Genomic DNA, 25,471 nt, shown 5'->3' with positions numbered 1-25,471 from the left:
GCTGCGCAAGCTTCGTTGCAAAAAATTGACCTTTATTGTCCGCTGTGCTTGTGTTAACCACAATATGCCCGAATGAGACTTGCACTGAATGATGAGGACCAGCTTTCATTCGACAAATATTTTAGACATTTTACTTTGCATAAGCATTATTCCTCTGGCTCGTGGAAACTCAGCAGAGGATGAACAACTGAAGTGTGCATGCAGGAGACAGACGTAGACAGACGGACGGACGGACAGGCACTGTAGAATGTTACTGCACATTCAGCAGAATCTTTTACAGCTCCTGACAACAACCCCCCCCCCCCAAAAAAAAACCTTATAAATAAAACGTAAAACGTCTATCAATTTGGCATTCATCAAGTTACTGGCAGTAGAGGTTCTTGCACAACACATTGGTCTGACATAGACTGAATTTATTGTTATTAACATGTCACGAGACTGCATCAGCCGTAGTCCTACAATAATATGCACAATTACTGAATGATGCTGTTCCAATAGCATTGTATGAATTTCTTTAACTCGACTTCTCAATGGTGGATGTTCAGACTCACGGAGGGCTCGACTGGAGGCAGGGATCACGCCTGGTACAACACCCTTAGGAGGTTGCTGCATGCTCGTCGCTCCCTCGGCGCTTCCAGTCGAGGATTTGGTCTGGAATGCAACGATGAAAGCTCTTTGCTTCACTGGTGACAGATTTTCACATATAGTTGCTCGCAACTAGGCGCTCAAGCAAGCTTTCGGGGTCCTATGCACCCATCATAGCGTTTTGGTGTGCATGTTTAGTACATATAAATCAGTATTTACAACATTATTTGTTCAAAAGTTAAGAAATGGTTTCACATCCCCCTTATGAGGACATTGCTCGAGAAGCAACAGGACATAGGGTATCGGAAATTCAAGTTTGATTATTTCACGAAAGCAAAAGTTATTGCGGAGGCACCATTGAGATTTGACTGAAAATGTTTTACACATTATGCAGATAATAGTACAGAAACTTTTGCACATACATATAGTAACGAAAAAACTGTAAAGAGTGCAAAAACATAATAAGTTTGTCCGTAATTGCTAGCGCTACTTAGTAGCATTCCAATCAGAAAGATGAAAAGATGATTCAGTTTGATGAAAGATGAAAATCATTCAGTCTGTTTACAACTCTGCTCACGGTAAGAATCCCATCTAGGAACACTGCATCAGTGTGGTACTTTTAGCAAAAAAAAAAAAAAGAAAACATCGAGAAGAAAAGGATAAGAGAGGCAATGAAACACCACTATCATATACCACCGTTAGGTAACCTTTCGTGTTGTGGTACTCACTTAGATAAGAGTAATACTAGTGCATCCCGCGCGAGGGGTGCGAAATATTTCTGCTTCACCACGTCCGACAGCAGCAGCAGGGCACCCGTAGGTGATGGTGTAGATTCCTTTTTGCTCTTGTGACATTCGTCCTGCAGACAACAGAATCTTTCCTTACATTTGCACTGCATCTCATCTACAGAATGTGCATGCTGTGCATGTGCATGTGATGAGGGAAAGCACAAAAGCAACCACTCCCAGTACCTTCCCCAAAATCACAGATAAAAGGTGGTGAGGTACAAACTCTACAAGGAGTCTCTACAGCGTTTCCTTTCGAATGGCCAAACTTGACAACGTCTCGATCATAGATACGGTAAAAACCCTCAATGCAGCGTTTAAGACCGGGACTTGTGGACACGTAGGTCTGCATCACATTCATCTAACTCTGGCATCACCGCAGGCACGTTCTACCAGCGCGGCCGTGCGAAAGAGGTCATGTGCTTGCGAGGACCAATGGGAATGGCCGTAGCTCTAGATCCTCTCATGTCGGAGATTGACGGAAAAGAGTGACACATAAAAAAATACACTCTGGTGTGCAATACCAGGATGTGACGAATAGAGCCTGAATTTTTCGGGTTTGACCTGTTTCTTCTCTGAATTTGAACCCCAAATTGAAGGTTGCCTCTTTAGGGTGAAACCCGATATTTACCCAGTCAAATTGCCCTTACTGGGACCTCTGTAGGAATACACACTAACTTGTTTGGCAGAAAACATAGTTACGTCACCGGTTGTGCCACACCAGTACTTTTAGTTTGAGTGACTGAGCCCAATTTCTTCCCAAATATAACTTACTGGAAGTTTTTACACCCAAATTTGCATGAATTTTGAGCACACGTTTATTTACCCAATTTTTACCCTCCCCCGAATTTAGAAAAAAATATTTCCCGAAAACTTCAGGCTCTAGTGATAAACCAAAGATATAATAGTGCTACAACCACTAAAATTGAGACAGAAAGCGCATCTTTTCCCAAAAATCGACCATTACAAGGTCCATGTAGACCACAGCAAATGCAGAAACAGGTGTCCCTGGGCAAGTTTGTTCACGATTGAATGTTGTCTCATCACATTTTCGAGGACTAACCTACCTTCATGAGACCCAGACGCACCAACAGCGTATTCACGAGAGTTGCCAGGTGACCACCGTCTGCGGCTTTCTCGAAGGCCGCTCCAAGGAGGGCGTCTGAACAAAGAAACACATTTGCAGTGCGTTGAGCGTAAGTGTGCGCACGGCGCATAGCTCTCAAAGCCCCCGTAGAACACAGTTCATATCGTGACCTTAAACATCTGGCCCGTATGGGTAACAGGTAAACTTCTATGTCGTTAACCCTTGAACCCCTAATTTTCTCAAATTTCTTCAAATCATCCGTTGTGCCTCACCTGCACAAGAATGGGCCATCTCACGAACGCCCTCAGCTTCTTCGGAACCCAGCACCGAGGACAGTTTGAAGAAGGCTTCCAAATACGCTTCCTCGGCACCAGAGTTCTCCTGTTGAAGATGTGTCTTAGCTGTGCTTCCACAACAGTAGCGGCAGTGGGCAAAGTATCTCAAGGTTCCAAAGTACCAAATTACCAATTATCTCGGAGGAACAACAACTCATATAAGAGTACCACAGCTATAATGTTTTTTTTTGTCTTTTTTTAATATGTGCTGATTCTTACAACCTACCAAGATCAAACTTGTGACAAATTTTCCCCTTTTACAGAAATGTGGTTCCTGATTATTGTGTTACATTACAGGTAGGGTACTGGAGTACCTGATAGGAATATACCAAACAAACGTACTTGCAGCAACAATAACCAAAGGAAAAAGTACGGCACGAAGTACACAATTCGGAATGGAGTCTGAGTAAAGCAAAAGTACTCAGAAATGTACTTAAGGTTGGTACTTGAGTACTCGGTACTTCATGTATATACTCTCCCAGTCACTGAGGCATACGACATACCTTCTGTACATGTTCAACGAGTTTCTGTGCTCTGTTAGCACCCATTTGCTTCAGCTTAGACGCTGTCGGCGCAGCCAGAAATTCGCTGGCCTGCAAGATGACCAACGTTTTATTATTGAGTTTTGTGGTTTTTGGTTGTCTAGATTTTTACTCAACAGCTAAATGCGCAGGGTAGCAAACTATAAGAGTTAACCAGGGGCACCACTTAAGTTTCGTTGCCTGCAAAATTTTCTACGCTTACCTCTACCGGCGCAGAGGAGCCTTCAGACACGTCACCCGCTTCTTCGTGTTCCTCCTCCTCTTCATCTTCATCTGCCTCATCTTCAGAGGTTCCCTCATCATCACTGTTGACGTCTAAGCCCGTTAGCGATCCGCCGTGCGTATCTTAAGCAGTCTCACCTGAAGGCGCACAGCTTGTCAATCTTTCCCGCGGCTTCCATGGCAGCCTCCAGTTCCGCAATGCCCTGGGAGCCAAAGCGGTTTCCGTCCAGCTCGAGCACGTCGAGAGATTCTTTGTTGGATAGAGCCTCGACTATCGCTAGGCCGCCCGATCGGGAGACCTCGTTGTGGCCGAGATATACGTTCTGAAAGGGTCATGTGTCATCATGCCAGAGCATGCTCCTCTAACCGTGTATTCACACGAGTGACATTCTCCGCAGAAGCGGAAGACGCGAAAAACGTTGTAGCTTTCTGAGCGCGAGCGCTCAACGTCCAGTGTTCACGTACACTGCTCACAGTGGGGAATATCCTGTGACACAGCCACAAGATATTCCGTAGCAGACGACAGGAAAGACGCTGACGGAGTCGTCTGTTAAGTGTCGTCTGCTATGTTCTGTCCCGTGTTTTGTTGAGCATTCACAGAGTGCGCAATATTGGGAGCGGCGTACTGCGCACCTAGCAGACGACAGTTAACAGACGACTCTGTCAGCGTCTTTCCTGTCGTCTGCTAAGTGCGCAGTACGCCACTCCCGATATTGCGCACCGCGTGAATGCACAACATAACACGGGACGGAACTTTTGTCTCTGTGAGCAGTGTCCTCGCTTTTTCTTCCGCTAGAATCATCCGCGAGGATGTCTCTCGTGTGAATACGTGGTAAACGTGTTCTTACTTTGAGTTTCGTATGTCCCTCTTTCAGCACTTTCGCTATGGCTTGCGCTCCCTTCGTTTTGAGCAGACAGTCGCCGAGATTAAGTTCCTCGAGCTCTTCGAAATTACGCAGCGCCTAACGAGTTGCGAAAGAGCAAAAATACTTTCATCAGAGAAAATATCTTACAAAATATGCAGAGGTAAATTAGTACTCTATGTACTACATTTCTTTCGTCAATATTGACTGCTTTAAAATTGCATAAAAATTTTAAGACAATCGTTACTGTCCAACGTTGCGGATGCGCATTACCCGGGCAACACTCTTAGCTCCGGCAGGCGTGAGGATGTTATCGTTGAGGTCGAGCAGACGCAGTCTCTTGTTGTGCTCCAGTCCTTTCGCTAGTGCTTCTATTCCTTCTTTGAATATGCCATTCTGAGGGAGCCGTATTTCCTCCAACGTACCAAGTTCCTGACGGAAGAAACAAAAAAAATGTATCGGCGTTGCTGACCGACCATTTGTAGAAGCACACCTTAAGCAGATCCCCAAGAGCAGTAGCACCGACGTTCTCCAGACGATTTCGACCACATACGAGGACCTTGAGTGGCATGCCGGACTGGGATGGATCCTTCCTGCTTTCTTTCACAGATTTCCCGAGGGCACCAAACAACATTTGGGACCCAGCGGGGCCCAGACCGTTGTTGTTCAGTTTCAGGATCTCCAGAGACCAGGAGGCTTTAGATCCGAGGAAAACGAGCAGCGCCTCGGCTCCGATTGGTCCGAACGCGTTGTCACTCAAGTCCAACTCTACTAACTGCGCTTGTGACAACAAGATGCCACCGGTGAGGAACCGCAAGGCGTCGGGAATCTCGGCTTTTGAGCGTCCGGTAAAGAGGTCCTTCCAGAGGGCACGCTATAAACAGCATTTCAAATAAATAAAAATAAATAAATAAACGTGTTCAAAATCAACAGACGCATGCAACAACAAGCAAACCATACCTTGAGACGGGGGCATCCTTCGAGTGCCTTACCAATAGCCTTCGCCGCATCTTGACCCAGTGTATTGCCTTCAAGACAAAGGCACTCGAGATCTGCACCAGCTTCCTTAATTGCAGCGACAAAAGCATACGCTGCAAGAAAAAAAAAAAAGACTGTCAATAGTCGTGGACTAGCCTACCCTAACTTAACGTAATGCACAAATTAAAAACAAGCCAAGCGTTGATGACTCAGACAGTAAAAAGGAAAGAAGAAGGAACACATGAAAACTTGCAAACCTTCTTTCTCGGTGTTCAACTTCTGATGTTGGCCCGCAAAACTCAATTCCCGGGCATCTTTGATGTGTGCAGAAGACAGTTGTTTCGTGACTTCTGTCAACAAAGTCCCATTTTTCGACATAGTGCGCTCCTTTTTTGCAATATTTAACACAAAAATTTACAAGATCCAGAGGAAAGTATTTGTACAATTATAAACAAAATCAGAACGTGTTCAGCATCTGCAAACGCGTGCTTTCAAGGAACATCAAACACACTGCAGGCTCGGCTTGTCTTGCTTCGGCTAGCTTCGGCTAGTGATGTGTCGTTCGCGAATGAACAGTTCGGAATGAACGAATCCCGGGCACAAACTGAATGAACTCATTCACTATTGTCGATCGTACTCGTTCACCAGTTCACTTAGACGTCCCCGTTTTGTCAGGTTCCGCTGCGTTCGCTTCACAGTTTCTCGTTTCTCCACTCTCCTCCAGTCGATGGTGCGTGTGTCGCCATCTATGTTCGCCGCTGTAAAGCAGTGTTGAACGCATGCGCAGTAGTTAGCCAGGCGAAGCTCGGCGCGCGTGGCCCGAATATCTGATGTGTTCGTTCAAATCAGTGAACATTAGGGACTCGTTCGAAAGATTCGTTCGCGAATCATTGACGCCAGTGGGTCACGTGACCCTTATCATTACTAGTTTTTTATGCGGAGCCTCTACCGTAGCAACTGAGGCGCCAAATTCGAAGTAGGCAGGCACCAGGGGACTGGTTTAAGATTTCTAAGTACTGATCATTACTAAATACGTACATGAAAAACATGTCCGCCATCTCACATACTAGCCAGAAAGGCCCTTTTCCGGTATACCTGACAAATAACTTGGATTTATCGAGTGCAGATCACCACCAGCGATACGTATAGCGAGCCGATCATTAACAAAAAATCAGAAAACACATTTTTGATTCTGAATACTTCCACCCATACGACGTCCGCCACAAAGCTCGATATCGACGCGTCGTAGTGAACCAACGCTAAGATTCCAAAGGAGACCAGCAAGAACAACGCAGCGAGTCGCGGAGAACGCAGACGCGCCGCAGTGAACCAACGCTAAGATTCCAAAGGAGACCAGCAAGAACAACGCAGCGAGTCGCGGAGAACGCAGACGCGCCGCAGTGAACCAACGCTAAGATTCCAAAGGAGACCAGCAAGAACAACGCCACAACGCAGCGAGTCGCGGAGAACGTCGAGAACGCAGCGAGTCGCGGAGAACGCCGAGAACGCAGCGAGTCGCGGAGAACCGAAGAACCAGTGCGCCGTTTGAGAGCAAACGATTCCGTTGCTCTTCGATTCAGCTCGCGAGTGAACGGTTATCTCCTCGTTCTCCTATTCCTTCGATTCAGTTGAGCTCTCTATCGTTCTTCGATCCCCGGCCGCCCCGGCTTTGCGACTCGCCTTCAGTGCTCTCCAATTCATCCCAGATCGTGGGGCTTGACCAATCACAAACCGGTAAGCTCTCAGTGTGGCCGTGGCCAATCGAGCTCGTGGCCTGTCATATTCAAGCTTCAGAGCAATGCCGACAGATGGCGCCCGCACCGAATAGTTGTTGATTCATTCGACCGCCGGGAACGGCGGAAACACTACCTCGAGCGGGAAGTAAGCTCGATCGTGGGTGGCTTTCGATTCTTTCTAACAGGTCGCAGTGAGTCTCGCTGTTTCCCGTAGACTAAGTTCATTCTTTTCGAAAGAAAAGTGCTGCACAGTTCCATCACCAGTTCTTAAATACATGAGAGGTCCATGGCGAAAAGAATGTGAAAGGGTTGCACTGCTTAAACTAGTTCAGGGCCGGGGTGCAGGCGAAAAGAATGGACCTACTATGAAGGGGACCAAAAAGTAACTATGAAAGTGAATTTGCGTGACCAAAGAAAGCCCTGCCGAGAGGCGGAAGCAAGCGGAAAGTGGACTGAAGCAAATGTAAACTACGAGAGAATTACAGTGCGGCAGAATGAATTGTTTATTTTCTTCATGACAGCGAAAGACGGTCCCATAAACATGCATTCGCTTATCGCAACATATGACCAATATGGCCGGCAGGTGACTGTCAGATTTAACGCGGTAATGTCATAGAACATCATGGAACACACTCGCCCACAAAACAGAACTCTTACTCAGTTACTGTGTACAACCTACAACCCTGCACATAAGTAGATGCCGGTTCGCCGTTGAGATCGGTCACATGATGTTATGACGTCACGGAAAGATGAACGAAAGAACCGGAAAGAACGAATCTTTTGAACGGTTCAGTGAACCAAACTGAACTGTACGAACGAGTTCACCAAAGTGAACTGGATTGCCCATCACTAGCTTCGGCTATACAACGTAGAAGAATCTCAGATGCGAAAGCAGCGACAGCTACTGGTCGTTTTGACAACCACTTGTGGAGCCCACCTTCATGTGAAATGGCCCATGCGCACTGGACTGGACATCCGATGACCGTGTTGAGGCTTGAAATGCAATTTTAGAGGTAGAGTAATGACTCTGTCAGCAGAGCCGTCCGGAGGCGCTACCGCCTGTGGCACGATTACCGGTACTGGAAGCCCCCACCCACAAAAAGCTCACAGGCACTTTCGAAGAAGTTCCGAGCTCAAAATTCTATTGATTATCGTTTCATTAATAGTCCAACCTAGTGCTCGGAACCCGCACCTACTCTGCACTATGGAGGCTCTCTGGAGTTCAATTGGGAAAATTTAATTTCTTGAAAAATAAATTTGATACAAAGTGCTCAGAAGTCATAAAAAAATTCCCCCCGGAGTAACAGGGTTGACCCACATTGTTCAAACAAACAAGTAGTTTCTTTTATACTTTTTTTTTTGTTAGGTGAAACATCCTGTATACCTAAGATACCAAGTTATTCCCAAAAGTATTTACTATGTACGAGACTGGGTACATTCATTAGCATTCACCTTTTTTTTTTACAAAATCCATTCCTATCCGAAGTCTGCAATAAAAAAGAAAGAACGGTACTGCATCAACATTATAGTATGTCATTTTATTTGTCACATGCTTATTCATCATGCATCGCCATTCATCAACAGTGATGTTCAGTCCAAAAAGGGTTGTGAATGTATAAATACAGAGGACGTACACAACTTTCAGTATTCCTATTTAAAAATATAATTCATATATGCCACTGCGTGACACCGCCTGAAATGCTTCCTGCTGGCCTTGGGTCAACCACATATCTGTGTCACCTGGGAGACGATGACTGGACAAGAACGAAGCGTCCACCACACCTGCTGCACACCTTACGACTCGTGTCCACAGATTTGGAATGACGTCGTACGCTGCATAATGTCACGTAAGCTTTAACATCTGGCCTTGCGGATAAGTTTCAGGCTACTAGATTGTAATGACCATGTCACAATCGGCAAGCCCCATACGGAGCCAGTCTGCACGATCCGCTATGGGCTCTACTCATTGGCCCGCGAGATCTACATCCTGATTGGACAATGAAAATTTGAATTTGGAATGTGCAGAAGCGGACGTACGGCTACCGTAGCAGACGACAGCAACAGCTCCTACGAAAACACGTAGAATGATAATGGTAACCAACTTTAAAATGAAGCATCTCCCATGGGGCATCCACCGCTTGTACAAAAATAAGCAAAAGTACAAAGTATTGCAGTTATAATCTAGTAGGTCATGCTTTGGGCATGAGCTCGAATGAGCTTAGCACATTGAGCACATTGCATTGTGCCAGCGCACTCGCTCACCCTTCTGAACAAGTAAACGAACACATTTCTGCTCGCCGGTAAGGTGTAGCACCGAGGACAAAAAATACACCAGTCGCACGTTCTGTAAACTTTTGTCTGGCCCTGTATTACGCAATTATTCAGTGGTGTGTGTGTGTGTGTGTGTGTGTATAGATAACTTGAGTACGCCTCAACAGCGTGGAACCCACATTAGGAGTACTTAATAACAGTACAAAACAGGGCTGTACCTAGTCCCGAAACATAAGGCTCACGTCAATTAGAGGATAAAGTCAACATTTTTGTGACTCCTAATGGCTTACTTGTCGATGGCCCTCTTCTGGTTTTTATGTAAATAATGTTGATCTCGTGAAACAGCAGGAGTGACTGAACTAAGGCAGCTGTAATATGGAACACGGATAGTGTCGGTTTGCATTAATTATAAATTTAATTAATTAGATAAATAAATAAATTTTTATTATTAATAAATTTTAATTAAATAAATAAATGATAAATAAATTTCATTCAATTATGCGAGTGAATACGGTAGGCCACTTACAGTGTAGACAAATCAGCTAATTTTTTGTCATTTATTAATTTAAAGAAACAAATCTGGAACCTCGAAAGCGCATCACTGACGAAGGTGTAGGGATCCACCATGTGACATTTTTAAGTAACTCGCAAGAACTATCAAAGTCAAAATCATCTACCTTGGCAGCAACTTCACTTACCATCCACCACAGTTCTGGCAGGAGTAGACAAAACGCGTCCGGATGGTGTAACTATGGCACCGTGCGATAGGAGGCAGCTGCGGAAAACGCCGAGCAGCGCAGCCCGCCCTAAATGGGTGATCGCACGATTCAACCGCGGAACACAATGACACCGTCCTGAGCAAATACGATATAGGATGGTGCTTTACCAGAACTGGAAGAGGTGTCCGTGGCCTCCCCTCACCCCATGCAGGATCGACGTAGCTGCGTGGCACAGCTCGTGCAGGAGGGTGTCCCGCAGGCGCTCCGGACGGTCCACAATCTTGCAGGACATCTGCAGATGGCAGCCGCGTCTCTTTGAGTAGAGGCACAGTCCGGCTGTACTGGTCAGCCGCACATTCCACGCTACCGGGATGTCTGCTGGAAGCTGGAAAAGTGTCAAGACCAGTGCATTAGGCCCTGCATGTAGGAGGTAATACAGCATAAGTGCAGGCAAGCTGGTGGATAAATAGACGATTTGAGAAAATCCCAGTACTCCCCCCATATGCATTGCATTAGTGGAGATTACTGGAAAGAAGTATCATTAAGGTTCCTCGTTTTACATGGTTAAACCCGATTTTTCACGATACAGTCAAACTCCTTTACGACGAAACTCAGGGGACAGCAAAAAAAAATTTGCAGTAAAGATATTTTCGTTAAAAAGGATGCCCATTATTGGACCTATAGGGCTCCAGCAGGACCGCAAAAAAAAAATTGCTGTAGTGGTACTTTCGTTAAAAAGCTGTTTGCTATAAAGGAGTTTGACTGTCGTAGATAGATGACCTTTTAGAGCACCCGCTCTGTACATTAGACAAGAAATAATGGGAGTGGTTGGCTGGACCATCCTGTCTGATCAGACGTGAAATCACCCAACAAACAAGAGGGCAGCTGCACCTTTTCAGCGAAGACTTCTTTGTTATAGATGCGTAAGAGCTTCTCTGTCAGTTCCTCACGATGCGCCGCAAAATGTTTATGGAAACGTAGCACTTCAGGCGTGCACTGCCCCAGGTCTACGGAACTGGAGAGGGAATGCAGAAACTCTTCCACACTCTCCTGTGCTTGCGGGAGCCGCGGACTCCTCCGTAGTGGCTGTTGCGTGGGACTGCGCATCCTCTTCACCTGCCGCACCTCCGTCATTGGCACCTGCTTGTTTGTCCCATTCTGACGGGCTGCACGAAAACAATGTCGACGTTTCAGCTTTGTGTGGGCTGGCCGACATATTTCAGCCCGTTTCTACATGGCCTCACCAGTGGGGTGGAAGCAATCATGTCTAGAGGCATGTGCGGGTGCGGTTATATCCGCTCAGATAACCATGCAACATTCTCTTTTCCAGATATTAAATACAGCATTTTGAAATCTGCGCAAATAAAAAGCGAACACAACCACATCCTTCTGCTGTGCCTGCGGATATCTACATTTTATCCGCAAATAAGCACTATCGTCGTGTTCAACTTATGAGGGAAAAGAAATCTAGTCCGTCAACTACATACACGGTTGGAGATAAGAAGACTCAATAGCGCGTCAGGGGAAATACTGGAGAGCCACCATGCGGTGTAGTGTCATGTGGCCAGTCTTAACAGCCAATAAGGAAGCAGAGTACGTATGATGGGTTAGATTACCATAACCATTGTCGTAACCATACCATACTTCCATGGCTTTGCGCAGACGGTACAAGTTGCAGTAAAGACCTCAGGTAAAAAAGGGTGCCTTTCATTGCCCGTACCAGCTCTAAAAAATGATCCCGATAGTTAACCAACCAGCAAAGGCTCCATCCTACACTGTAAAACATTGCAACAAGTTTTTTTACTTGCACAAACAATGTAGTTTTTGCTTTTCCCTTGACCTGCGTTGCCAGTTTAGTCGTTGCCAGTGTGTGCAGTGTGTGCAATGCAGTGTGTGCGATCCAGATGTGATCAATGTGATTAAGGACTTCCCCCCCCCCCCCCCCCCCCCCCGAGATATAATAAAATATAATCTCCAACTTTTCTTTGAAAACGAAAACCAGAAGCGACTGCCGCTGATTCCATGGCAGCCAAAACACTGGCTACAGAATTCAATTATAAATAACTGGCTGTAAACTTACCAGAGATAATGTATGCTTCACTTTTGAATGCGCGATTACTATAAGCGTAACAAAAAAATCATGTTGCAGCATTTTTTTTAGCTCTGGTATGGGTTCAAACTGTTGCCTTAAACATTAGACAAGCTTATGTGCATACCAGGTGTCTTTGAAGTTTGCAATGAGGCCGTAGATGCCGCCCGTGCACGCCTTACGGCCTTCCTTTCTTTCGGTGTGCAGAACACTTCGTCTTCACTGTCGCTGCTCAAAACAATTGTGCTGCGTACTTTCGCCACAGACCTTGCAGACGGTGTCTTAGGAGTGCGAAGTCGTTCCAGCACTGCAGAAATAACGATTATCATCCCTGTCATATTCAATGGTAAATCTGTACATAGCCATCAATTACTTGCAGCACACTGTAATAATTCTGGGTGCATTACTTTGTTACACATCACGTTATATGCAGAAAAACACTGGTGCTGGTGTGGCCTATCATGCAGGCTTTACTACTACTGCGTCTCTTCAAAAAACATTGTCAGACTAAAAAAAGGGCCACATACAAACATCGAGCTCATCGCTGTCGTAGCTGCTGTCAATGCGGACTTCGATTTCGTACTCCGTGGGTCGCTTGCTGGCGGGGCCGCACGCATCACTGCCGTCAGGACAGTCAATATCTCGAGCAGAATTACTCGACTCCCTGCCACTGTCCTTGCTGGTCACCTCATCTTCGTCCTCACTGTCCAGCAGTTCAGCAACAAGCTGCACCCAAACTAAGATCAGCTTTGATGTCTGGATTGCAGCACATTAAATGTCAACTTATACTTACCAGGTGCCGACGTTTGAGTAGTCTTTTTGGTGTAGTCATGACGAACAATGGGATAAAAAGATATGGCACGTACTGCTACAGTTTTAACAAAGTTCGACCAGGTGGATGAGGAGCAACACAACAGTCACAACGGTAGTGGGTCAACCACGTCACATCACTGAAAAAAGGACAGAAGACAGAAGTCCCACGAGAGACGGACAAATGCAAGTGAACGAATATTTGTATTCTTGGGTATTTAAAACAACGGATTGGCTTGGCTCATTCAGAGCCATAGATCAACCTTCGCAACAATCCACAATCCTTCCACCAGTCCACCACGACGGGACAAGTTAACAGCCTACGCTTTCTTTGCGTCGTTGCTTGGTTCCAGATGATTGTCAACTCGCAGAGACATCACTCCGTTCGTCGCATGTATGATGAACGGGCAGAGGGATATGCCGAATTGTGACAAAGGGGGGTAACGACGGTGGACACAAAACCAAACCACGAAATACGGAACAAAAACAGAAAAATTGAGAACAAATCCATAGCCTCGAACGCACTGCCACGCGTACTGGTCCTGCACGAGCTTTCTATGTAACCCAGCGAGTAAATTGCCACTGCACGTGAAAGAAAAATAAATGGCTTCTTCGGGACATTATATCACAACTTATGTATTTAGTGTTCCACTTTAGGCAAAGAATATTCCAGCTGTCTGCGACGCCGGACTGAGGCTATGTTCTTGTTTTCATGTAATGGCGGACAATGGTCCGTTTTGAGTGTAGCCGAAAAATAAAAGTGCATCTATTTGGCTGAGAGATTTGTGTGTTGGTGCTAAAACTGGTGTGACCCAAAAATCTCAAGATCCCAAATTATATCGGTGATGTGCGATCTCAAAGGTAGGTCCTACCGAGTGCTGTCTCGGAAACAGACGACATCGGAGGTTAGAGCGGTAAACCCATTGCCTCCAAAACGGAGGTTGGCAACCAGTTTAGGCCTAAGAGGTGCATAAACATTTTTAATGGCTCAAATAGTGCACGTGCTAGTGTATTTCTGCGGTCGTTCATGGGCAGTCGAATTCTTGAGATCGGTAAATTCGTAGCGCTTCTGTATGGGGCGCCTGTAGCGTACCTGGCTGACATTTTGGCCTAACGATCAACATTAATGACTTAAGCCTAATTTGCTGCTATGTGTACGGAAACTACACGAAAAAATCTGAGGTATTTCTCAGTTTTTCATGTTTTCTCGTACACAGAACCGCCCTTACACGCTGCCGCAATCGTTGCAGGTTGACATCTTTAGTTCTAGGATGGCAGATTGTGAGAAAATAAAGTTTGTTAAAGTTCATCGACATGAAGTTCGCGGGACCGCACGCAGTGTGATATGCACTTTGATTAAGCAAGTACTAAATGTGTTCCGGTAGACGATCTCACGTGCACATCTTAGGCAGAATACGTGTGTAAAGGGTGAAAAGATTGCGATCCCAGTGAATCAAGTTGCACCGGCTAAATGCGCCCAAAAGGAGTCTCCACATAATTTTCTGCACCAGTGCGTTACGTTGTTCGCGCATAATACAATATTTTCGGGTCAGTTTCACTTGGATATTCGTCGCACGCCCCCGCAGTGTACGTTTTTTTGAATTGCACGAAAACTTTTGCCAACTTGTACAAATATGCCGGCCCCCTGTCAACCGTGACACTGGCGTTGTCTTCGGGATACTGATCACCACAGGCGTGTCTTGACAAGTACCGTTGTTTGTTGCGTCATGTTCACCGAATTTAGACGTTGTTTTGATCTCCAGGTACACCACACCGAGACGTGTGGACGATCTTTCTCTAAACATCGCTCGGGACGATTAGAAGTCAATCGAGGACCTTCCAGCCATTTGCCTGACAAAACATTGGGATCTTGGGAAAGATGTTTCCTCTCCAGAAGAACTACCCGACATGAACACTGTGCACTAAACTTGGAGAACCACCTTCTCGGTAAGTTGACCTGCACATGGACAGGGTTCAGCTGGTAAGGTGAACACACACTTGCTTGTGAATGCACCAGTTGACTTGTAGTACAATACAAACCTGTGCACGTGCTGTGTTTCACATTTTTTTAGATCCAACTGTGTGCTGTGACCCTAGCTTATTGACACCATTTGAGACTCATATTTGTAACAGTGTTTGTTTTGTGTACCGTGCTACACTATATTTTATTATAGGTTATAAATTAAATTGATGGCAGTACATATTTACAGTGCTGCCTGTCCTGGAGTAAGGGAACCTATCGAATTTTTTGAATTTTCTAAAATTTTTTTAGAAGTTCCGACAGGAAATCGGAAGATACTTCTGCTTCTTAGAAATTGGGCGTAGATACCATTTGCCATCAAGCTTTACCTGGAAAGTCCAACACTATGTGTACACTAAAATATTCCCTAGGTTGCATAATAACCAAGTAAGGTGAGCTTGAAGTGTGCAAATCATCACATCACTATATAATTTATATATGCATGGTAGGCAGCATAGTAGTGTATTTGAGGTTACAGGATTTAGTTTGGGTGCAATTTTTTTTATTTCGCGTGCGGGATAATGGAAATGGGCACAAACCTGTTGCATCTCGAATGTGGAACCTGAAATGTACACCATCCGAAACAACATTTTTGTGCACGCATAATTAATTTATTTTTTGTTCTTAATAAATTGGGGAACATGTAGTCCTCCCTGTGGCACATTACACTAAACATTCCAGCCTAAGGTCACTGCAAGGAATGTGTAAAAAAATATCAGATAGATTGTTTTTGCCGATGCATTCCATCACAATAGCACTCCAAGAAGGCACAATGGGGGTACATGGGGGTACATAACAGGAACAGCCGTACCCATAGGGTGCTGCAGCCCGGCTGGGTAAGATTCAGCTGCACCCACACAAGGAAGTTTTGCTTCAACTTCCATTGTAGCGAAACGGTACAGCAGGCCAGACCATTGACATCTGGCATACGGTGCTAGGCAGCATTATTCATAACTGTCACTAAACATTAAAGTGACTATATCGGCTAGCCTGTACCTTTCCTCAAACTAGTTGGGTTCATTTGCAACTTAAACTCCTGTGACACAGGAAATTGAACGTCATTTGCTGCGCTTTAAACTCCCCTCTAACAGATTTCTTGTTTTTTAAAAAATTGAATTGAAAAATGCAAATTCCACACTTTGTTTGATTTAAAATGAAACTGCCCTCATACAATGTGGTCCTCGTACTTTATGGATCGCCAGTGCAGTCATTTGCTAATCATTTACTTTCTTTTTTCTCTCTCTTATTTTGTTTTATTTTTTCGCTGTGTAGTTGTACTCGGCAAGAATGGATGACACTCAGCGTGAATGTCCTAACAAGGAAAGCCTGCAAAATACAAAAAAAAAAAAAAGCATCATGTGATAACACACTGTGCAAACGCAGTGCACAGGCACAGTGTCACATTATTTGTTTCATGTTGTCATATTTTTTGTACTTTTGTGGCTTTCTTTACGTCCAGAAATAAAGAGGAAAAAAATCTGTCAGGCGTTTCTCAAGGCACTCTGCAACTTTCCGATTGACACCTCGGCCCTTGAACCAATATCTTAAAAGTAAGCCGATTAATCTCATCCCATCAATTGGTTTGACACAACGAAAAGAAAAAAAATATCTTGCAAATGGGATACATGACACACTGTTTCATTTGTGGAGCATATTTAAATTTTTGAATATTTACTTTTGCATACTTTTTCATATACAGGGTGTCCAGGCTAACACGCACCAGCGTCAAAAAGACACGGTGCGTCATAGGTGAATGAAAACTGCAGAATATTGTGCGAAGTTGCGTGTTCCAGCTGCCTCTATTTTTTCATAGTAGCTGATTAATTAATTAGGTGCAGTGGAAATGGGCACAAACCTGTTGCATCTCGAATGTGGAACCTGAAATCTACACCAATCCAAAACAACATTTTTTTTGCACGTATAATTAATTAAAAAAAAATTAATTGAATTAAATTAAATATTTAATAAATAATTTAATTTTAATTAATTAGCTAACTTTTTAATCGTTCAAATTAGGGCCGAGATGTGGATTAGAAAGTTGTAGAGTGTGTCGAGAAATACCCTTCTCAAATGGATGGATGGATACTGTGGCATTTCCCTTCGGAGCGGGCGGTAGCTTGCGCAACCTTGCCTAGAATTGACACATTACTGAGATTGAAATTACTTAAATGTTTATGGAACCATTAAATGTTTCGTACAGCGTACGCCTTGCGGAATTTTTTATTTTTATTTTTTCCTGACCCCACGAAACCCGAAAGTGTACCACGTCACATAGAGCAGTCGACGCTACATTCCCAAATATGTGATCGTATATTCTTTTATCAAGTGTGCTGGCCGCCGTACGGCCTTGCAAGCAGCCTGCTCGAGTGTTGCTCAAATTAGTTTTGACTAATGAACTTTTTTAATCGTGAAAGGCAAAAGTTTAGCACAATGACAACACCTGTCCCATTCAGCGAGCGGGTTTTCAGAAAACGGATTGAGCCGGTACAACACCTGGAAATTGCCCCCTGGAAAACCGGCAGAGTCGAAGGTCATTTTTGTTGTTCCATCAGATGCACGCTTTCTTTTTGCTCTAAAATGCGAGGAAGAAAAGGCAGCAGCGCTTGTTGTGCCTTGGATTTAAGGGTAGGGGAGAAAGCATGGGTCTGGTATGCTTTATTTATTTTATTATTTTTTTGTTGTTGTTGTAACTGTTCAGTTAATGATAGTATGACAGTGTGAATGGGGAGAAGGCACATATCCATTCAGTATGCACTTCTGTTCTAGCTTGAGCAATAAACTTAGGCTACAGCGTGCTAATTAGCACTACATTATGAAGCTGCAAATGTTTCTAAGACTGTCCAGACCACGAATGCTGGTTAGTTAGTCGTTCTCTGTCCAATAAATACGTTTAAACATAATAATAATAATTCGAACTGGACCATGCACTTTATCTGAATTGCAAACCGCGATGAGATATCTCACGAGCCCAATCATCAAACTTCCGACCATTTGTTTAAAATACTTTGCGTTATGTTCCCCCACGTATTACTGAAACAACACAGTCGGTGTACTACCAATGATTTGTTGTAGATGGCGTTGTGCGTGGACACGACGTCCCGTACACATGCACGTGACGCGTGTACCGTTCTTCAACTAGTAGCTCACATTGGCCAGCCCATTTGCCTTCAGCCACCTCGGCAAGTATGATTATTTAGCTTATGAGCTTTGTCAACATTAGGAGATAAAAGTGTGTCGGGAAAGGGTGCTGAGGAATGGAAAACGTTCGTGCGTGGCTAATCACAAAACTGCGTAGAGAGCTTGATATCATATTTCTTCGCCCATTTGTGTGTGCAATGCACCACAGTAATATTGCGGAGGTGAACAGGAAGCGATGAAATTTGGTACGCAAATTTGCAACGTTGTCATCAGTACCGTAAAACCCTTAATGCTTGTGCACCTCTAATTGTTGAGAGGTTCTCAGTTTACTGATTTGAAGGTCACACGGCACTTGCTGAAGCCACAGACTACATTTTACAGCTGGTCGGGCAGGATGCTATTAAGCCTGTGAACTATTTAGCAGCACAGGCACGCACAAAGCTGTCGTTATCAAATATGATAGAGCAATCTCTGGCTTATCACGAAGCAGCACAACCCTCAAGCCACAGATTCTAGCATCCAGAATTTGCAAAATTTGGTAACCGCAAATATGCACGCAGAGCCAGATTCATGAAAGATTTGGACCGGGAAGTTAAAGGGTCTTAAAGTATTGCAAAAGCAGCAGTTGAGAAGGCTCGCAGTGCCTTACTATGTTCTTACTGTGACTTGAGTGTAATAAAGGACTGCACACTAGAGCACTGCACGGGCCGCATTTTTAGGCCCAGGCCCGGTCGGGTAAGCCTGTGCAGTGCTCTACTGTACACACATCACCAGAACCTAAACATTTGCCACAGATACTCCTTTGTCCAGCACCATGTTATCACCAACTACGCATCGTTGTCGGATGGGGCAAATTTCAACCTTCTTTTCTTTCTTTTTTTTCTTTTTTTCTTTTTGCAGGTGGGAGGAGCGGGGCCGCCCCGAGGAGGAGGAGCCAGTCCATGGGCCCATCCCGGGGCCGCTGATCCCCGCCCACCTGTTGCATTGCCCTCAGTTCACCATGATGAACGGTGAAGGAGGCCCCAATGTGCCCATCACTACCCTCGCAGGCATCCAGAGCATCACCGAGCTGCTGCTGGAGCTGCCCCTACCCACTGCCCTGTCAGGGACCCAGCGGTCGCTGCTGGCGCCCCAGCAGATAGAAGAGGCGAGGCGCATCCTCACCGCACCCCTGGACACTCGTCTCCTGCCCCCTCTCATTGAGGCCCTGGGGCACACGCCCGGCGTGGAACAGCTGGAACTGGAAGATGACGTCGCCGGAACGCCGCCTCCGCAGGCGTGCTCGCAGCTGCTGCAGCACCTGCTCGCTCGGGGCATCTTCAAGGGCCCGTCGCCGTGGCAGAACGCGCAGGCCGCGCTTCCGAACCTCGGTACCGAAGGCGTGCAGTTTGACGGGAACTTCTACCCCAACGTTCCGCAGCCACCGACGCCCCATTTCACCGCGCCGTTGGGTGACGCGGGGTTTCTGGACGGTGGACAGTTTTCGCCCAAGTTCCAGCAGCAGCAGGCTCCAGGGGTGTCTCCCATGACACCCGCGAGTTTCTATTCCAACGGCAACTGTGTGTCACGCGACAAACGAACAGAGAGTGCTGTGTTGAGCGGTCAGGCGGTGCTGTCGCCCCCGACCGCCGTTCAGTGTGAGGCACCGGCGGGGGTGTCCGGACAGAACGCGGTGACGCCGAAGACGCCGATGGAAGCGCTGCAGACTACACCTCCGCCAGCCCCGCCAGCCAAAGAACCGAGGAGAAACCAGGTTGTGAACAACATCGACGTCGAGAGCAAACGCCCGCAGAGGGCAGTGGCGTCGTCGCACGTGCCGGAACCCACGAGGAAGTCGCCCCAGAAGGCGACTTCCAAGACGGACCCGAAACGGACAGCGAGAAATTCGGCGAGGGAGAACAATCGCATCGTGTCTTCATCCGAGGACGAAGAAATTCAGCCCGTCAAAAAGAAGAAGAAACCGAGGGATGGGGAACGATGCGGCAAGGTAGACCAGAAGAAGAACTGCAACCGAACGCCACCGAAAAGCGAGCGGTCGAGTATGGACATATACGCCAGCTCACTGAGCGAGCGCGTGAAGAACAGGAGAAGGACGAGCCAAAAAGCCAAATATGCAGAATCGCGTTCGGCGAGCGACGGGGAACACTCCGCCTTCGAACCCGAGGAGGAAGTGGAGCAGCCTCCGCGAGAGAGAGTTCCCAAACCGGTCAAGCCGAAGAAGGTGAAGAAAGAGCCTGCTCCCGCACCACTTTCTTCCGAGGAAATGATGGAGAGCAACACCTATCAGCGGTTCACTCGAACCGTCGAAGCCATCTTCGACGCCATGGAAGAAGTGGACCTCACGCAGGAACTGGACGACGAGGTGGACTGCCCTTCGGAGGCGCTCGTCTCGGCCGGACTACTTAGAGATCTGTGTAATGAAGCGGCAAAGCTGAAAGTGCTGCAGGGTACCAGCCAGGTGCCGCAGGAACGGATCAACAAGCTGATGGCCATCCTGGAGAGGAACATCATAGACGGCTCGAGGTTGTGTCCCATCGAGAACCCTCACGAGGACCCCGATGACGACGAGGGACGTCTGTGGCTGGACCTCGTCATGGAACGAATCAACCGTAGTACCGACGCTTCTCTCACAGTACTCTACATCACCACGTCACCAAACATGACCACCAAGCTGTTTCTGGAAGACATCCTCGAACGAGTGGTGACGTTTGCGAAGTTTCAGATCCAGAACACGGTCTACCCGGTGTTTGACCCAGTGTACCGCACGGACTCCAGGGGGAAGGACGGCTGCGTGACCAGCATCAAGCAGAAGCGAGCCCACGCGACCCACCGTGTGCGCGAGAAATGGGTGCTGTCCCTCTACAACAAGCTGCACGAACTAGTGGGCCTGATGGCGGAAGTGCTGGAAAATCAACGACTCACCGACACGTTGGTGCTGCAGATATCTGCCTTGGGTGTCGGGCCTTTCTTCGTGGAAGGCGTGAGCGAGCTGCAGCTGCACGCCCTGCGGCTGGTGACGACCATCTTCGCGCAGTACGAGAAGCACCGGCAGCTCATCCTGGAAGACATCCTGGCATCTATAGCGCGGCTGCCAACTAGCAAACGCAGCTTACGCAACTACAGGCTGAACTCTGAGGAGCACATCCAGATGCTGACGGCGCTGGTGCTCCAGCTGATACACAGCGTGGTGAAACTTCCTGATCCGCGGCCGCCCGACCCCGGGGGCGGGGGCAGCAACGACAGGATCGAGGAAGCGAACAAGGAGAAAGAGGACAAGTGCGCGGTCGACTCGGACGTCCTCATCGTGACATCGTACGAGGCTGCGGTTCGCACTGCCATCAACTTCCTCTCGGTGTTCCTGAAGAAGTGCGGTACTAAAAATGAGGACATGGACTATCGGCCAGTGTTTGAAAACTTTGTGCAGGACCTGCTGAGCACAGTGAACAAACCCGAGTGGCCAGCCGGTGAACTGGTGCTCAGCCTGCTGGGTTGTCTCCTGGTGCAGAACTTTAGTAACAAATCCCTCGACATGTCGCTCCGAGTGTCGTCGCTGGACTATTTGGGCGTCGTGGCTGCCCGGTTGAGGAAAGATGCAGTCACGAGTCAGATCAAGAAAGAAACCATCGACGACATACTACGGCAGATTGAAGAGGACGAGGAAGACGATATGCCACTGACGTCGTTGTCAAGGGGCAAGAAGCACAGCAAGAGGCCGAATACATCAACGTCTCGAGACGAGATTCAACTCTTACAAAGGGCTTTGTTACACTACCTCGATGCTAACCTGGAAAGTGCTCCTTCCCTTCAGTTCACCAGGAAGTTTTACATTGCACAGTGGTATCGAGATGCTCTGGCAGAAGCAAAGGCGGACCGTAACAACAAGGACAACAAAGATAGTAAAGACGAGGAGCAGAGCAAGACAAGAACAAACAACCGCCAAGTGAGGAATAAGAGGAAAAATTGCGAGAAGGTGGTGGAGGAGGAAAGTGAGGAGGAAGATCAGGATGACATGGAGGAAAGGGAAAAGAAGGAGAGCAAGGACGAGGCAATGCAGAAGGCACTGGCACTAGCGGAGGAACGAAAGCGTTTCCTCCTGCAGGCAGCGCACCCGGAGACCTGCGGCCGTGGCCTGCGGGTGGAGACCCTGGACCAGGCGACCGCGGAGCTCATATCTCGGTTCCTCGCGTCGAGACGTCCCTTCTCCCAGAGCTTCGACGTGTACTTGAGCCAGATCCTGCGTGTGCTGGGCGAATCTGCCGTGGCCGTACGAACCAAAGCCATGAAGTGCCTGACGTTGGTCGTCGAGGCCGACCCCTCCATCTTGGGCAGACCGGACATGTGCCACGGGGTCCACGGGCGGCTCCTGGACCATTCGACGAGCGTCCGCGAGGCAGCGGTGGACCTGGTCGGCAAATTCATCCTCGTTCGCCCAGAGCTCACGCACAAGTATTACGACATGCTAACGGAAAGGATCTTAGATACAGGGGTCAGTGTACGGAAGAGGGTAATCAAAATACTGAAAGACGTCTGCCTGGAGCAGCCAGACTTTGAGAAGATTCCGGAGATCTGCGTGAAGGTGATACGGCGTGTCAACGATGAGGATGGGATCCGCAAGCTTGTGGGGGAAGTGTTCCAGAGCATGTGGTTCACACCTCAGCCCAACGAAGAGCGGATGCTGCAGAAGGTGCGGCATATCACCCACGTCGTGGCAGCGTGTCGTGAGATGGGACTGGAGTGGTTAGAACAGCTGCTGAACAACCTCTTGAAGAACAAAGAGGACAACCACTACAAGGCTGTGCTGCAGTCCTGCAGACAGATCGTTGACTGTCTCGTGGAGCACGTCCTGGAGCTCGAAGAGGGCATCGCCGCCGGTGGAGCGTCTCAGCACCTCGTCGCCTGTCTTACAACCCTGTACTTATTCAGCAAGATCAGGCCGCAGCTGCTGGTGCGGCATGCCGCAACCATTCAGCCATACCTCAGCATGCGTCTCGTAGGTCCTTCGGACTTTTTGGTGCTCCAGAACGCGACGCGCTGCCTGGAACTGGTGGTGCCCCTCATGGAGCACCCAAGCGAGGCCTTCCTCGCGCAGGTTGAAGAGAGCCTCGCCAAGCAGCTTCTGCGGCACGGTCTAGCCCTCCTGCCCACGACTGTCTCCTGCTTGGGGGCTGTGGTCAACAGGGTGACCAAGAACTACCAACTGGTGCGGGACTTCTTCCACAAATTCCTTCTCTTGCTCGGTTTCCTGAAGCAGAACCACGAGACCGGACAGCCGTGCGAGAAGCCAAAGCTACAGCGCTGCCTCTACACCCTCGGACTTCTGTGCAGACATTTTGAGCTGGAACACCTGGAGGCAGAAGATGGAAACTCGACCGGCGCCGTAAATGACGGACGACCCTTGCGTGACCGCGTGTTCGAAGCGGTGATTCACTTTACGAGGCACGAAGACGAGGACGTGCGCATCAAGGCCCTGACGGGGCTGGGTTTTCTCCTGGTGAGGCACCACGACCTCATGTTGGGGCCCGAGGTGAAAGAGCTGTACCGTTACCTCCTGGGGAACCTGGGGTGCCCCGCCGTCGAGCGCTGTCAGGTGCTGAAGAACCTGACCGCCTACCTGTTCGAAGAGGAAGCGCGGATGATTCAGAAAGATGCAGAATGGAGCAGGGTGTCCAAGGAGGAGAACCTGAAAGAGATGGGGGACGTGTCGTCCGGCATGGCCAGTACCGTCGTGCAGGTCTACCTGCGCGACATCCTGACGTCGGTGACGAGCTCCGAGCTGATAGTGAGGAGGGCAGCCCTGCACGTCATCCAGCTCATCATGGGTCAGGGCTTAGTGCACCCGGTACAAATGGTGCCCCACCTGGTCTGCCTGGAATCGGACGACGACCAGCCACTCCGTACCAAGGCGGACCAGCTGCTGCAGGACCTGGAGAAGAAGTATCCCGGCTTCGTACAGATGAAGGCCATCGCGGGAGTGCGCATGGCTTTCCAAGTTCATCGAGACATTCAGCGCAACAGTGGTGCAGTGCGGGGTTACAGGGAACCTCCTCAAGGGAGCAACGATGCTCCCGCCAGCCGGCACGGCTTCCTCTACACGGTGCTTCGGGCAACGCGTCAGAGTCGGCGGGCATTCCTGCTGGCCTTGTTGAAGCTCTTTGATGAACACACTCGGACGCCACTCTCTGAACTGCTGTACGTGGCCGACAACATAGTGTACTTCCCGTACCAAGTCCAGGACGAGCCGCTCTTCGTGATGCATCACATCGACGTCCTGCTGTCGGTGTCCGGATCGAACCTGCTGCAGAGCTTCCGGGAGGCCCTGCTGCCCCGCAACAACGGGACGCAGCCGGAAGAGGATGATGATGATGATGACGACGTCGGTTCGTTGTGCGCGAGGCTCCCGGAAGATAGGTCGGTGTTGAGAGACAGCATGGTGGCGGCGCAGGCATGCATGCTGCTGCTGTTTGTCAAGCAGACCCTCAAAGACACGTACGGCTTCACGGACGGCCGGATACAGCAATACTCTCCCAACGAATCCGCCAAGACCTACGAGAAGACGTTGAACCGAAAGTCGGGAGTGAGGTTCAAGCCGGCGCCGGCCCTCGAAGCGTTGCAGGCCGACGAGAACTCGGTGCCCGACGGGGAAGAGTTGGTGCAGCGTTACCTGGACTTCAAGCAGCTGATGTTGACGATAGACCCCGACGAGGACGGCGACGACGATAATCCGAGACCTCCCCCTCCGCCCGGTTTTCCTCTACCTCAGTCCAGCGCAGCGGAAGGAGGAGAGGACGCGACGAGAACACCCAAACAGAGGCTGCCGCCGACGACACCAAGCGGCAGTTCGAGGCCCCGTGTGGGGCGGCCGCCCAAGAGTGCGAGGGCGCTGGTGCCGCCGGTCAAGAAGAAACCGCGGAAAAAACGGAAACGTGTTGTGTGTTCGGACGAGTCGAGCGACAACGAAGACAGCGATCCGTCGTTCGGCGGAGACTGATCACTGTCGCGGAACGGGGCTGTACAGTTCTGGGTGGGGGGTTAACAGACGACTCTATTTTGAAAGAAGTGCGCTCGAATGACGTCGGAGGGACCAGTCTGTGCCGGATCTCGCCATGTGGAGACGACGTCCTAACTTATTTATTGCGAGGACCCTTTTTATACGTTGGTGGCCACGACGGTTCGTTTTCTTCATCAGGACGGTCGCGGCACTGTGCCGCGAAAAAGTGCGTGTACACATATTCCATAAGATGGCATCGTATCTCACTGTGGTGGTCTTTATATTCCCCTGTACAGCAACTCC

At 48.2% G+C, this 25,471-nt stretch overlaps 3 protein-coding genes across 6 annotated transcripts; 1 reads left to right on the top strand and 2 right to left on the bottom strand.

Moving 5' to 3' along the window:
- Positions 1 to 396: 396 nt before the first annotated feature.
- Positions 397 to 5,925, bottom strand: LOC135396233 (ran GTPase-activating protein 1-like). The gene is made up of 12 exons (XM_064627259.1): positions 5,655 to 5,925; positions 5,380 to 5,510; positions 4,913 to 5,293; positions 4,693 to 4,851; positions 4,405 to 4,518; positions 3,695 to 3,879; positions 3,537 to 3,639; positions 3,296 to 3,385; positions 2,730 to 2,838; positions 2,438 to 2,532; positions 1,314 to 1,444; positions 397 to 651 (listed from the first exon to the last, which is right to left on the bottom strand). The coding sequence occupies exons 1-12, from the start codon at positions 5,773 to 5,775 to the stop codon at positions 576 to 578; spliced, it is 1,695 nt and encodes a 564-aa protein (XP_064483329.1). The 5' UTR covers positions 5,776 to 5,925; the 3' UTR covers positions 397 to 575.
- Positions 5,926 to 8,652: 2,727 nt separating this feature from the next.
- On the bottom strand, positions 8,653 to 13,580 carry LOC135394929 (germ cell nuclear acidic protein-like). The gene is made up of 7 exons (XM_064626007.1): positions 13,006 to 13,580; positions 12,740 to 12,938; positions 12,340 to 12,519; positions 11,015 to 11,289; positions 10,291 to 10,508; positions 10,103 to 10,210; positions 8,653 to 8,966 (listed from the first exon to the last, which is right to left on the bottom strand). The coding sequence occupies exons 1-7, from the start codon at positions 13,042 to 13,044 to the stop codon at positions 8,870 to 8,872; spliced, it is 1,116 nt and encodes a 371-aa protein (XP_064482077.1). The 5' UTR covers positions 13,045 to 13,580; the 3' UTR covers positions 8,653 to 8,869.
- Positions 13,581 to 13,724: 144 nt separating this feature from the next.
- On the top strand, positions 13,725 to 25,434 carry LOC135394923 (nipped-B-like protein). 4 transcript variants are annotated; one of them, XM_064625997.1, is made up of 3 exons: positions 13,725 to 13,883; positions 14,786 to 14,969; positions 19,081 to 25,434. In XM_064625997.1, the coding sequence occupies exon 3, from the start codon at positions 19,181 to 19,183 to the stop codon at positions 25,166 to 25,168; it is 5,988 nt and encodes a 1,995-aa protein (XP_064482067.1). In that variant the 5' UTR covers positions 13,725 to 13,883; positions 14,786 to 14,969; positions 19,081 to 19,180; the 3' UTR covers positions 25,169 to 25,434. The 4 variants fall into 4 exon arrangements, with proteins under 4 accessions (XP_064482067.1, XP_064482069.1, XP_064482068.1 ...); XM_064625999.1 differs by lacking the exon at positions 13,725 to 13,883 and adding an exon at positions 13,946 to 13,988; XM_064625998.1 differs by lacking the exon at positions 13,725 to 13,883 and adding an exon at positions 14,027 to 14,204.
- Positions 25,435 to 25,471: the final 37 nt, after the last annotated feature.

This window comes from Ornithodoros turicata, chromosome 5 (assembly GCF_037126465.1).
Source record: "Ornithodoros turicata isolate Travis chromosome 5, ASM3712646v1, whole genome shotgun sequence".
Lineage (NCBI taxonomy): Eukaryota > Metazoa > Arthropoda > Arachnida > Ixodida > Argasidae > Ornithodoros > Ornithodoros turicata.
This window is presented reverse-complemented; position numbering and strand designations above follow the sequence as displayed.